At 39.5% G+C, this 14510-nt stretch overlaps 1 protein-coding gene across 1 annotated transcript in view; it reads left to right on the forward strand.

Moving 5' to 3' along the window:
• Window positions 1-14510, forward strand: part of thsd7ba (thrombospondin, type I, domain containing 7Ba) — a 125472-nt gene that overhangs the window by 23707 nt on the left and 87255 nt on the right. The window contains exons 3-5 of the mRNA XM_088415855.1: window positions 8023-8869; window positions 11229-11477; window positions 13091-13260. Coding sequence (XP_088271981.1) covers window positions 8023-8869; window positions 11229-11477; window positions 13091-13260 — 1266 coding nt within the window. The remainder of the gene's footprint in view (window positions 1-8022; window positions 8870-11228; window positions 11478-13090; window positions 13261-14510) is intronic.

Here is a 14510-nt window from a genome sequence, read left to right on the forward strand (position 1 = left end):
TGCAAGAGAGCTCTCAGCCTATATTAAAGGTGAAACGAGGCGGAACATTATCCTCCTTCTGAGAGGAGCTCAGGGAAAATCTCTGAACAGACGAGAGCACATGTGCAACCATGACGGAATGTCAAGGCAAGCATGTGCAGGAAGGATAGGTCAGGTGCAAATCGAACTCACTTTATTCCGCATCGGGTTCCGTGTCTCTTTGTACGTTCCATTTTCAGAATTCCTTGTTGGCCCTGTAGGTCATATTTTATTTTTCAAGTTCCTTGTTTTAAACATTACCACAAATTTTGCACCATAAGGCGCACCGCATTATAAAGGGCATAGAATAGAAGCTACACTAGTTGCTGGGGTTGCGCTATGTATCCATTGGATGGAGCTGTGCTAAAGGAAATGTCATACAGATAATTCAGTCAATCTTTTCAATCTGAAATTAAGAGTAAAGATGATTTGTGGACTGTACTCTCTGAAGACTGGAGAAAAAATACCCCTGATTACATTAAAAGACTGTTACGGTCGCAGGTCTCAAACTCAAATTTACAAGTTGCCTTTAATTTTTAGATCGCATTCTCTCTTTTAAACAGATTTTACTGGCCTCTGATTTCAAAACTAGGTAAACTTGTGACAAGCACACTTAACATATTTTTGACTTCACAGTCAGACCGTCCTTCTGACAGAAATTATAACTACAATGTGGCCTACGATAAAAATGAGTTTGACACCCTTGGTTTGGATCCATGCCAAGATGAATCAAAAGTTGAAAAGACTATAATTACCATTCAATTACATACCAAACATATTTTTTAATCAAATTGCAACCAAAACCTTCAAAATATATTTTTTGGTAATTTGAAAACAATTTCTGCATTTACTTTATAAAATCGCCCTGTCCAGCAGTTCTCCCACCTTGTCCCCATATAAATTGGTTCAAAACTCGATAAAATCTAATGTTAAAAAACAAGTTACTTGCCAATTAGGCTGTTTCATTTTTTCGTCGCTCACTCTAACTTCATGCCTTGTATGAGGCGCACCGGATTATAAGACGCACTGTCAGCTTTTGAAAAAAATGACTTTTGTGTGTGTCTTATAGTGCGGTAAATACGGTACTTGCTAGAAGTGAGATTCTCAAAGAAAAAAAAAACAACTTCCTAGTGGCAGAGCAAATCAGACATGTCTCACAATGGTCACTTTGTCCTGCCACGGCCACAATGGCTCGTATCATCATCCAAACACCTGGGCCCTTTTGGAGGTTAGAAGATACGGCCATTAGTTCTGCTCCTGTGCGCATCGCAGAGAAATCCCAGGTCAGTGGACGGCGGCAAGAAAGGGGAGTGAATGACATCCTATCCAATTACTTGTCACCTCGACACAGGCTGCTGCAGGGACTTGAGGGATCCACATAAGACAAGCAATTGCATGGAAAAAGATTCACATCACCGCAAAGCCATCACACAGCTTTCGCTGCTTCCCGCGGCTCCAGTCACCATGTCTTAAAGCGATACAGACTAAAGCATAAACACATTGATTCCGGCGAAGCCTGCAGGGTTTTTTTTTTTTTTTTAGCTTGAAATCAAAGTGGGATCTACATGTACTGTATACAGCATGTGAAGAAGAAACCTTAAGGGAAATACACTGGCTGCCTTTTAGATTAACTACCAGGCCTCCGGAGAGCAGTTATTGTAACGGGCAAACATGGATTTCACTGATTTAACATTTTATCAGAGCGTTTAAAAGAAAAAACACACACACAAAAAAAATCTCTGCTAGGGCTCGATGCACCTTTGCTGGATTTTGTCTCGTTATTTTGCCATCAGCGTGCTCGCCCTAGTTGACAAATGGTACGCTGGTCAGTGGAAGTGAGGCGGTAATCCAACACTGTTGGACAGGATTTTGTTATGTTATGAAGCTGTAGTGAGAACACCCTGCACAAATATGAGAATTGCTCCTTGACAGTTGTTATTGGACAGCTGAATGACTGGCTGACCAACAGTCCAAAAGCCCAGAAGTCATATTGCAGGTGCAGTATTTCGACAATTCAGAGAAGAATAAAGGGTCACCAATTAAAATCCCCCCAGTATAAGAAATATTCTTTTTTTTTTTTTTTTTTCAAAAAATGAAGGCGAAAACTATGAGTGCATCCTATAAAGTGTAACTTAAAAATATGATTTTTTAAATTTTTTTTTTTTAGTTCAACCCAATTCGAGATGAATTGATCCTTCAGCCACATAAGACGAGTTTTGACACACACGTGCATTTTTAAATTGGGCATATTCTTACTTGCAATAATTACCGTAATGGGGCGTGCATGCGGGTGGACGTCAGGTGGCTATTGCAACAAGTGCTTGTTGCAGCTAACAGCAGCTCATGTTAGCTGAGGTTCTTATGGCATTGTTTTCAAAAAAAGAAGTGAGCAGGCTGAACCATTGTCTGAGTCCATCTTTATTCATACGCAGGCTTAAAACTTAAATTGAGAGGATCATTTATGAGTCCATCTTTATTCACACGCAGGCTTAATACTCCAATTGAGAGGATCATTTAAAAGTTATGATGACTTCAGATGGATCAATTAAGAGTTGCAAGGTAAGCAGCCGAGTGCTCCGGTTAGAGAACACAGAAAGGTATTCCATTTGACTCGTTTATTAATTGTGGTCTTTTGGTATATACACACGATCATAAATTTGGAGGTAAACGGATGCTGCAAAACTTTAGGTTAATATGGTAATTTATGGTGCTGAGTTCACTGACTGCTCACAATGTGGGAATTCTGAAACAGAGTTTCTGGTAACCTGTAAGAAATATATGATTTACAGATATGAACTCAAGAAAACATGAAGGGTTAAGGAAGATGAGATTTATTCTGTTTTTTTTTTTTCTGTAGTTTTTATATTTTGCCAAACTCTTGGTGCATGCTATACATAGCAACATAGCAAATACCAGAATTTGGCCCTAAAATTAGGGTTTAGGAACATGAGATTTATTCTGGGGTTTTTTTTCTGTAGTTTCTATATTTTGCCAAACTCTTGGTGCATGCTATACATAGCAACATAGCAAATACCAGAATTTGGCCCTAAAATTAGGGGTGCGTTCTATACACTGGTGCATCTTATTTTTGAGCGTTTTTGGTCATTTGAAATTGATAGTATATATATATATATATATATATATATATATATATATATATATATATATATATATATATATATATATATATTTGTCAGAAAATGCATATACTACAACTTTTTCATCAGTAATACACTGCATCAGACCACATACCTTCCCAACAGATGTATAGCAAAAACGCTGTTTTAAATACACTGACAAAATATGTGCATATGTTAAATTTACACGCTCTTAATTTATTTCCCTTTTTCAGAATACAGTTCTCAATGCATGTTTAAAAGATGAACTATCCTAACCCACAGCAACAAAGATTTGAAGCAAACAAATTAACAAAGATAACAAGCAAACAAAATAACCACAAGCTATGCTTTGTTTTGTTTTAATTCTCAGTGCAAAAGACTCTCTTGCATAAAAATGACCATCCAAGGACAGCATGAAACTGCTGGGCAGAAAAACCAACATTAAGTACAACAACTCATTTTAGTCATTTTTTAACAAAAAACATTTTCCTCTAAAGTTTTGTTGAGGTACTGTTTGTGATGCATATTATCGGCCCAAAGTGAAATTTTTAGTTCTACTATAATGTTTTAAAGTATTCCCTTATTTATCAACAAGGATACGCTCCCAAAAATACCTGGACTAACCAAAATTTACAAAGTGAAGATGGATTGCTTTTACACCAATTTTGTTAATTTTGTTCTTAAAAAAAATTAAATACATAATTAATCTTTGTCTGGACCGCTGTTTAAGGAAGAAATAGTGAGGGAAATCTGCAATAAATAAGGTCATAAATAAAAATCAATATCGTAGAGCAGTCTTAACTACTGTAGTAACGCTGATAGTTTTAAATGACGCTACTCATCAGATTAGAAGTTGTTGGAGGGATATTCCAGTCGCACAATGTCTACACAAAGTGATTTTCCATCACGGTTAGTCTCTTCCCATTTTGCTTAATGGGAGCGAAGCAGTAATTGCTTTGGATAAAGCAGAGCTTGACTCACAGCGCCGTTGTTGGTGATTTGCTAAGTTGAGGACGGCATCGGTCAGCAACACACATTACCTCTCTCGTCGTCTCACTCTGGGCTTTGTGGTTATTGTTTAGCATTCAAGCGGAGCTGGCACCGATGTTGTGAGCATGAATGTTGAATCTCAACAAAAGCCCATTGGGCATACGAGCATATAGGAAAGCAGCCTGGGGGTATGGAATTCATTGGCCAAGTCACATTCGATCTGTTGACTTGAGACAGTGCAAGGTAATACAAGGCAATGCAATTTAACGCTTCCTTTTTAAGGAAGTATTTGAGAAGAATCTTTAACTTTTGCCTCTTCATACACTTCTATTAATTGGCCCCTGCCAATGTTGTCTAGATCGATGCTTCTCAGTTATTTTTTTGCAAAGCCTCCCCAGGAAAGACCAATATTTTAACGTTTTGATTGCAATTTGATGAACACATTTTAAGCCTAATGTTTAATTGAATCATACTTATACTCTTGATTCCTCTCATCGTTGATTGAAACAGTCTTTTAATGTGGTATTTAAGAGGTATTTTTTCCCCATTCTTCAGCTAGTACTTTCCACAAACCATCTTTATTATTCATTTCTGATTGTCTATTGATAACATTTGACTGACATATTTGATTGTTTTGTTGAGATTCCCTTTAGCGCAGCTCCATCTAGTGGATGCTAACATAACCCCAGCCACTACTGTAGCTTCTATTCTATGTGCCGTTTAACGCGGTGCATCCCATTTATGAAAACAGCTTTAAAATACGCCATTCTTTGAAAGTGTGCCTCATAATTCCGTGTGCCTTACAATGTGGAAAATACGGTGAATTTAAATGGTGGTTGATTTTGATAAAGTGAACATTTTCTGCAAATATAAATGCTGTAACTAAAGGCACGTCACACTGCTCATTAATGGCAAATGATGGAAGTGTGGCACTGGGGACGTCTTTGCATAAGTGGCACAGGTTGCATTTAATTAAAAAGTGTTGTGGCACACACTATAAACAGTTCAACTTAACTCAACCTGGGAGGTAGAAGATGGATGCTGGGGAATCTGTCAGTGGGTAAAATGAAGAAGGCGCCACAGCAAGAGGAAATTACGCTCTACTGCTCCGTAACGTCTGGCTTCAATTATTTGTCATCCCACAGTAGTTAATCGCCTGTTCCATCTCACATTGATGAACATATGTTTTCCTAAGATAAACGACATCAACGCGACTATAGGTAAGACGCGTATTCATTTCATGTGAGTTACGGTATGTCATCTCGTGCGTGGGATTTCAAGTGTTTGTTGACATAATATTCAAGTGTGGGAGGAGGAGTCGGGCAGAGTAATGACAGCCCTCCTGCTGTATTTTGATCACGGATGCAATAACCCACTTTTAGCAATCACATGGATAGGGGAAGGTATGAAAAAAATTAAAATTTTGGAGAAGACTTCACTGGCAGTGGAGCTGAACTCTAGCGCACCGGACCAATGATTGGAGAGGATCAGCTGCTCGGTACTGTGAAACTCAAATCTTGGCGTTGGAAATGTCTTTTTTGGGGGGCAAAAGCATCATAGGTTCCAAAAGGTTAAGGAAAAATTAAGAGTAAAGTGTATGGTGCACTTCAATTTCAAACTTATACAACTTTATATGTTGAACATGAAGATATTAGTCATGAAGACTTTTATCTCATTTAGTCTAAGTACATACTGATTATCAGACAGCCGATTATCATTATTATTATTATTATTATGATTATTATTTATTTTGAGCAGTATTGGCATCGGCCTTTGTAAAAACCTGTTGGCCAATACTACTTCAATTTAAACCCTGGGAATATATAAACGATGTTTGAAGTCTAAAATTAATATTGCCGCTGCCATTTTTGGCATTTCTCTGCCAAACTTTAGGAAGCTATTGTTTAAGTTTCCACTTAACGTTTTAAGACATGCAAATTGAATAACAATTGAAGTGAATGCGCTAAAGACTTTTTTTTAATTAGTTGGAGTTTGTATTGTTATTATAATTATATTTTTTTCAAATATTGATGAATAATTTCCCTTTTACTGTAAATAAATATCTTCTGCTTTTTCTAATATTAATATCAGTTTGAAACCCTCTATAGCAAAAATGTATCAGTCTATCACGAACATTAATCTATACTTAATTCCAAACATAAATAAAGGCCAAAAAAAGTATCTTTGAATGATTTACTACATTACAAACAAACATTTGGACATGAATAGCTTCTAAACTGCACAAGAGGTGAACAATTGTGCACCCAAATGTCCAGTCATTTTTTATTGAACTTGCCCAGTGCAGCTTTTAAAAAATGTAATTAAAGGGACCAGAGACTTTTAACAAATGTAATTAAATGGACCAGAGAGGAAAGTGATTCCACTGTGCTGCTGTTTTTTATTTTTTTGACAGAGTGCTGCCTGCTCCTTGATGAGATAGTGCATTGCTCTTGTTTGCTCCCAATTTGTATCCATCTGTGTGTTCCCGGGGCACAGTAGAATGCTTTTGAGTAGCTTGTTACTGCTATCTTTTGTCTGACTTCAAGTGAAAGCTGCTATAAAAAAAAAAAATACTGGCTCACTCAAGCTACATGGACTTTTTAATGTCTCTCTTTCAGTATTGTTGTGTAGTTGGCATCTTACCAATTTCAGTGCTGCCAACCCACAAACATTCACGTTCATAACAATTTGTCAGTGTTGCTGTATTTTTGTGTTTTATACATGTGGATGCAACCAGACGGACTTTTTTCATACATAAGTCGCTCCGCATTATAAGGCACATAGAATAGAAGCTACAGTAGTGGCTGGGGTTGCGCTATGCATCCACTAGATGGAGCTGTGCTGAAGTGAATGCCAACAAAGCAATCAGCTAATTCAGGCAAACCTTTCAAGCAGAAATTAAGAGTAAAGATTATTTGTGGAAAGAACTATCTGAAGAATGGGGAAATATACCTCTTAATTACTTTAAAAGACTGTTGAGATCAATGCCAAGTCGATTATAATTCAGTTCAATATTAAACTTATTTTTTTATTTTTTTATTTTTTTTTTCAACACCCTGTTTGAAATTTTGATATGTTATATGTATGCTCCAATGGTGAAGCAATTTATAGGGGGACAAGATACAAAAAACAGGAGTTTTTGTAAAATAAAGTGCAATTAATATTAATAGTTTTATTTTTTTAAACTCTTAATTCATCTTGACATTGATCTAGACTGTCTTTTAATGTATTCAAGAGGTATATTTTCCTATTCTTCAGATAGTACTTTCCACAAATCATCTTTATTCTTCATTTCTGTTTGTCGATGAATAGTTTGACTTATCTAATTGTTTTGTTGGCATTCTCTTCTATTGAATGCATAACGCAAACCCATCCACTACTCTAGCTTCTATTCCATGCACCATGCGGTGTGCCCTATATATGGAAATCGTTTTAAAAAAAAAAACCTGTTTAAAACAAGCCATTCATTGAAGGTGTACCTTCTAATCCGCTCTTCCTGCGGAAAATATGATCATTTGAAAACGGTGGCATTAACATGGTTCACTCACTATCTAAAAGGCCGACAAGTACCTCGGTTCTGATTTTGGTCAAGCGTCTGGTCGCGACTGGCACGGCTTCTGGTAAATGACCGTTTTGGAATGGAGCAACTCAGTGAATTCATCCTTTGCGATAAGAGTCTTGCACTTTATTTCTATACATTGATTTGCCACCGGCTTGATTGCTTTTGGTTCCATTCTTCCTCTGTTCATGAATAAAGCAATCATGCGGGTTAAGTGATTGGCCCGGAATTGTATTTGATTGCAAACTGGCAGATAACAGCAATTTAAACCCCCCTGTTTCAGGTTTCGATTTCTGAATGAAAATGTCCTCATCTGGTGACTTTGCTCTTCTCCAGGCCATTGGGGTCACTGTCTGGGTGAAGATTGCGGCTCCGGGGGAGTTCAGACCAGGACAGTATGGTGTGTCCACGCGGAGGGCTGGACCACCCACCACTCGCACTGCAACCACATGGACAAACCCGAGAGTCGGCGGCATTGCTTTAAGGTGTGCGATTGGCACCAGGACCTCTTTGAGTGGGAGCTGTCCGCCTGGGAGGGCTGCGTTCTCCTCCCTTTTTTTTCCAATGAGCTCAAGCTGCGAACCGGGGAGTGCGTTACGGCGCAGCATGGACTCCAGAGGCGCAAGGTGCAGTGTGTGCGGACTTCCAACCGCACCGCAGTCACTTCAAGGATATGTGACTTCTTTTCCCAGAGGCCGCCAGTGGAGCAGGCGTGTCTCATCCCCTGCCCGCAGGACTGTGTCGTTTCAGACTTCACCCCCTGGTCGGCTTGCAGCAGGACCTGCGGCGCCGGCCTGCGGCATCGGACTCGCCGCGTTCTGACCACGCCGATGTACGGCGGAGCGACCTGCCCCAATTTGACCGAAACCAGGACGTGTTCTGGTTCCGTCCCATGCCCCTCTGGCCACGACGAGTACCGGTATAGCCTTAAAGTGGGAGCCTGGAGCGAGTGTCGGCTCCCGCATCATAAAGACGCGCTGTTGAACGGTCGCACCACGGTGGATTTCAGCGGCGACGGGGAGAACAATACAGTCGTGTTGCACAGACACGCCTCTCATTATCGGCAACACCATCATGACCGTCGTCACCATCGCAAGTACCCCATGTCGTGGGAGCTGGAGGTGGGGTATCAGACGCGGCAAATCCGCTGCACGCGCACCGATGGCAAGAACGCCATGCTGAGGTGAGCTAAGGAAAAGGGAATGTTCATAGTATGGGTCAAACACTCTTTCTTGTTGGAAAAATATAATCAACCTTACATACAAGCGTTTTCCAAACTCGGTCCTGGAGGGCCGCCGCCCAGCATGTTTTTGAGGTTTCCATCCTCCAGCACACCTGATGTAAATGATCAGCTCGGTAGCAAGCTCAGCAGAAGCAGGTGGTTTGGAGGAAGGAAGTATATATATATATATATATATATATATATATATATATATATATATATATATATATATATATAAGTCAATAAACTCTCATCTCAAATATTTTTTCCCCAATGAAATGAATTGAAATTGAAATGATATCAATCCATTCCAGCATCTTTGCTCATTCAACATCAGCTATGGTCACCTCATTGACTAGCGATTACATTTGTAATAAATCGCTCCTGGTAAGAATTTATTGCACGTTTCAATTTTCCGTAAAATTATAGTGTCCTGGTTTATGATTTAGAAAATTGATTGACTAGCGATTACACTTGCTATAAATAGTTCCTGATGAGAATTTACTGCGCGTTTCATTTTCAGCCAAATTATAGTGTTCTGATTTATATTTGGAAATCTGGTCACCCGATAATTGACATTATACATTGGCTGAGAGGATAAATATATGCTTGGGTGTGACTGGGATTGGCAATAAACAACACACAGAGCATTTTGTTTGATGAATTGTTTATTATCTGCCAAACTGCTTCTTAGTTTAATTGCGTTCACAAAATTCAAAAGTCGGGTCTATTGTATCTCACGTCACCAATGTATTGAAAATGTCCTGTTTTACTTCAGGGCTAAACTTGATAGTTTAGCTAGACGTTGGAATTGCGTTCCTTTTTTCCATTGTTTTGATTTTTATTTTGAGGTATAGTGTGTTTAATGTGTATAATGCATTATTGTCAAAAACAGACTCACTCATTGGACAGCGCTCACGTGATCCCAGTATGTCTTGAATTTAGTGAATCTCTTATTGGCTTTGACCACATTAACAATGTGTCAAAGCAGGAGTGTGCTGAATATCAAGTACTGCTCCTCTCCTGTCCCCGCTATGTGAAAAAAAATTGGTATTTGGATTCTCGATATGAACATATGGCACATCCAGTATGTACAGTTATTTTCTAAATCATCGTATTTCTCAGAGTACAAATACTTTTTTTTTTCCTTTCAACCCTCATAAAAGGGCGGTCGACTTATACCTGCATAATTTAAAACACGCCATTTTGCAAACTTGCACAGACACGCCTCTTCCATATGCTGATCTCAAAACAATCATCACTTGGGTAAAGAATATCCCAAGTAAGACGATCAGCAAATAATTTTTAAAGACCTCCATTTAAAAAAAATTGGACGGCGCCGAAGATGACTACCCGTGGAAGTGTAATGAGGATGTTTGAACAAACGATGAGCAGGAAAGAGAGGACGTCCGGGGGTTAAATGGGACGAGCTATTTGGCGTCTCAGATAGTGATGATGAATTTTAGGGATTTTCGACAAATTCATATTCAGCTGTGTCAAAAAATAAAAAATTTAAACTTCAAATCATTCAGCTTCAGCATTGGCGTCAATGCATACATTGCCTTGCAGTCCCCCCCATAACCATGTAATTCAATATACGATGTAGAAATGCTTCTAAAATTATCATAATTTCATAATTTTAATAACACCCCATGTGTTTTAATTGGACAGCCATGATCTATGTAATCACTAAAGTCAAGGGTACCTTTATACCCGCGTTTTGTAAAATTCACGCAATTTGAAGTAAAAAATGGGGGGTCGACTTATGAGCAAGTAATCGGAGAATGACGGTACTTCACAACCATCGGAACGATGCAAACAATTGTCTTGATCAGTCTTAGTTTTGCCTCTAAACTTTCGTGTTACAGCACTGCCTGAGACTGGTTAAATGGATGAATTAGCTTATTTCCCAACTGAGCTCAGTTTCATTCTGTTGTTCTAATTACAACCTAATTAACAAATTAGATCAGAATTGTAGCCCCATCTTAATAACCAACCAAATTTAGCAGTCTAAATTGAACAATAGAAGCTGTAATTACATGACTAATCTGCTTGTTTCATATTGATCGAGTTGGCATTCCCGCAAAAAACAATTTCACGTCTGCCTGTTTTTTTGTTTTTTTTAAATTTGAAAACCTGTATAACGGTCGTCTAAGATGAAAGATTTTGGAGGAATTTCAGGAAGATGCTATTGCAGACTTTTGTCCTCTGGCAGTGTTATGATGTATGGTTTTCATAATGTGTCACTACTTTGGAACTTCATCTTTTAGTATGCCCTTTTTCCTTCACTCTGTAACACGTTTATCTTCCCAAACCACAGCCTGTGTACCAAGTACAACTCCCCCGTGACCTCCCAGACATGTGTGATGCCCAGAGACTGTCACACTTCTGATTGGTTGTCGTGGAGTCCCTGCTCGAAGACCTGCCGCTCCACCGACCTTTCTCCCGGTTACCGTCTGCGGTCACGAATCGTGACGCAGATCCCACTGAGCGGGGGCAAACAATGTCCCGTCCTTGAGGAAAAAGAAGCTTGCAACATTATAGGGGACCTGCTCCCAAACTGTCCAAGGTACTTTTTGTAGACCTGTTTCTGATCTATTGTAGCTCACTGGCCCCAAAACAGAGCTCATATTTCATCTCCTATTCACTCAAAAAATCCATTCAGAATTCAGAAAGCCTTCTAACAAGAATGATTATGGGAGCATACCCAAAGGCTGCTGATATTCATGATCTTGCTGTTCATTTAATTTGTCCCTCTACCTTAAGTATTGACTTTAATTTAATTTAATATCAAGTCCCGCAGCAGTTAAAAGGTTTGCGGTCCACGGGGCCCACCGTTGTTTTTCGGGTTGTACGGTAGAGTTAGATGGTTGGTAATTACATTTCTTAAATAATGTAGTCGGCGTTGTTTTCCTACCGGAATATCTTGTTTTATTTGCTATATCAGAGCGTAGATTTGACATGATTAGGGAAAAACTCATTATAGAAAATAAGCATCTGATAGATTACTTAGGGCTGTTGTTCTGGAAAACTCAAATAATATTGCTTTTTGCTTCAGTGCACTTTTCATGACCAAGACTAATCATTGGTTTCGAGGGTCTGCTACCTTCTTTCTCTGATTAGCATTTTTCTTTCTCATCCGACTGTTTTTTTCACTGTTATTTTTATATAACCAGCCATTGGTAGGGCACCAACCATTTAATGAGGTTAAGGCTGTACTCTGTAATTATCTGATTAAAACTTCAATGTCTCTTGGAAAGACACTGTTAAAAAATGTCAAGGAAAACAGAAATCCATTGTACATCGTGATACAATTTCATTAAGAGAAATTTAGAAGTAATAATTTAATTTATCTTAGTCACAGTGTTATCTATGTAAAATAATTGCTTGAACTCTGTTCTCTTGGTCACATCACACAATTTCACAGCCTCTTCTCCGTATAAGTTAATTGGGATCAACCAACGGCCATGCCCAATGGGAAGCTGAAAGGCGGGCTGACAGAAATTTGACTCCAAATAACAGTAACTGGTGGGTTAGCGCATTGATGCTGGGATATTGATTATTCAGATACCGCAGCGGCTAAGAGAAAGGATGGATGGATGGATGGATGGATGGATGGATGGATGGATGGATGGATGGATGGATGGATGGATGGATGGATGGATGGATATAACCCGCTTGCGGGCCAAAATCGTCATGCGGGCCGTATATTTGATACTCTGACATAACGCATTAGCCATGTCAAATCCCAGCAAACTCAGATGTAGACAAATTGCAGAAAATCATTTGTACAGCTTTTGTATTTCAGTTCCACAAAAGCCATGATACACTTGTGGCAAAACAGCAGAAGTAACCTTGCAAAACTCCTCCAGTTAAACCACAGCTCACGATACGAGGCATTTTTGATGAAGCAGACAGAAAAAGAGAGCACAGTGTCAAACCTCTCTGGCACTCCAGGTATATAGGGAGAAACTGTCAAGCTGAGTCAAAGCGCTGTTGCTCATATTGCAATCTTATATACTGTATCACTGAAAGAAATCTCACACACCGCCGATAACGTCTGGATTCTTTCTCAGTATTGTATCGGATAGAAAATCAGTTTTATCGAACGTCACTGACAGTGACTGGAAGTTAGACACACTCTTGGCTGTTAACACTTTTTGGCCCTCCGCTCCCTTTCAGGTATGAGTGGAGGACCACTGACTGGGATGAATGCTTGGTTTCCCCTTTATTGAGCAAGCCGGACCGGCGTCTGGCTAACATCAGTAGTCTCTGCGGAGGGGGGGTGCAGACCAGAAAGACCTACTGCGTTCAAGTTCCTGATGACTCAACTCCACATCACAGGAAGGAGGGTAAGACAAAAGCATCGTCATCACAGCTGGGCTTCGCTTCCAAAAGTACAAAGACATCGTGGCTGTGCAGGCAAGAAGAATAAAGAGCAGGCAGTGATGGTGAAGCTTAAGCATGTTCAAAGTATATCAAAGCTTATCTTCAACTACAGTAGACTCTCCTGGGAGCCACTTATTCATTGGCGAAGCAGTTTCATTTAAAAACTTAATCCGCATTGAGAGACAGCAATCCCAGCGTGGTGGGAAAAAAAGATAAATGACGGAGAAGCGTTCGTATTGTTTACGCCATACAGCAAACACGCAGCGCTGACACTGTAAGCATTTAAACCGCAACGCTAAGTAGTTGTCATCAATTTGAAAGTGATTTATGGCAACGTTGTGTCAGTTGTTCATGTCGGGGATGAAGAAAGCCAGACAAATCTTGTACAAACGTTGCTTCCACAGCAGTTTAAAGTGTCACTCCGTCCTCACTGGATAAGCTCTTGTAAAAAACAGCAGTCTTCAGGGAGTGTCTTTGTGAGGAGAATAAAACATCCGAGGCCATGCCAGTGGCCCGGCGAAACTATAAAGCTCAGAAAACAATTTAGCAGGACACTGGAACGATTATTCACAATAGCGAAGGTGTGATGATGCATGCTCCGAGGAGAAGCGGTCACATTTGTGTATGTAGTTCGATAATGGAAACAAGCGTGGAACATTTGTACCGTTCAACATCTTGACATTGATGCTGGAAAACAAATCTCTCCTAACCAGGGGACACATCATTTAGGTTAAAAATATGTAATGTCAGGAGAGCACCGTAGTCATGACACACCCGATAATTACACCACTATTAGAAGATCATGTCATTGCCTTTAACAACTTTGTGTAATACTGTGCTGAATAATAGAATGAAGTGGCTTGCCAGCAGTCAGGAGCAAGGCAATGCGTTGTAGATTCTCGCTGAAGTCCTCAAAACTATGAATGAATGCAGGTATGAGGTATGAACCTGAACAAAAAGGTCAATACCGTATTTTCCACACTAAAAAGCACATCAGTCTATAAGGCGCAAAGTCAATGAATGGCCTACTTTAAAGCTGTTTTCATAAATGGAGCGCACCACATTATAAAGCACAAACACGCTACAGTAGTGGCTGGGGTTGCGTTATGCATCCACTAGATGGAGCTGTGCTAAAGGGAATGTCAACAAAACAATCAGATAAGTCAGTCAAACTTTATAAATGGAATATAAACGTTCTCCATTCACTCTCACT

This window comes from Hippichthys cyanospilos, chromosome 5 (genome assembly GCF_059441005.1).
Source record: "Hippichthys cyanospilos isolate Australia breed blue-spotted pipefish chromosome 5, RoL_Hcya_1.0, whole genome shotgun sequence".
Lineage (NCBI taxonomy): Eukaryota > Metazoa > Chordata > Actinopteri > Syngnathiformes > Syngnathidae > Hippichthys > Hippichthys cyanospilos.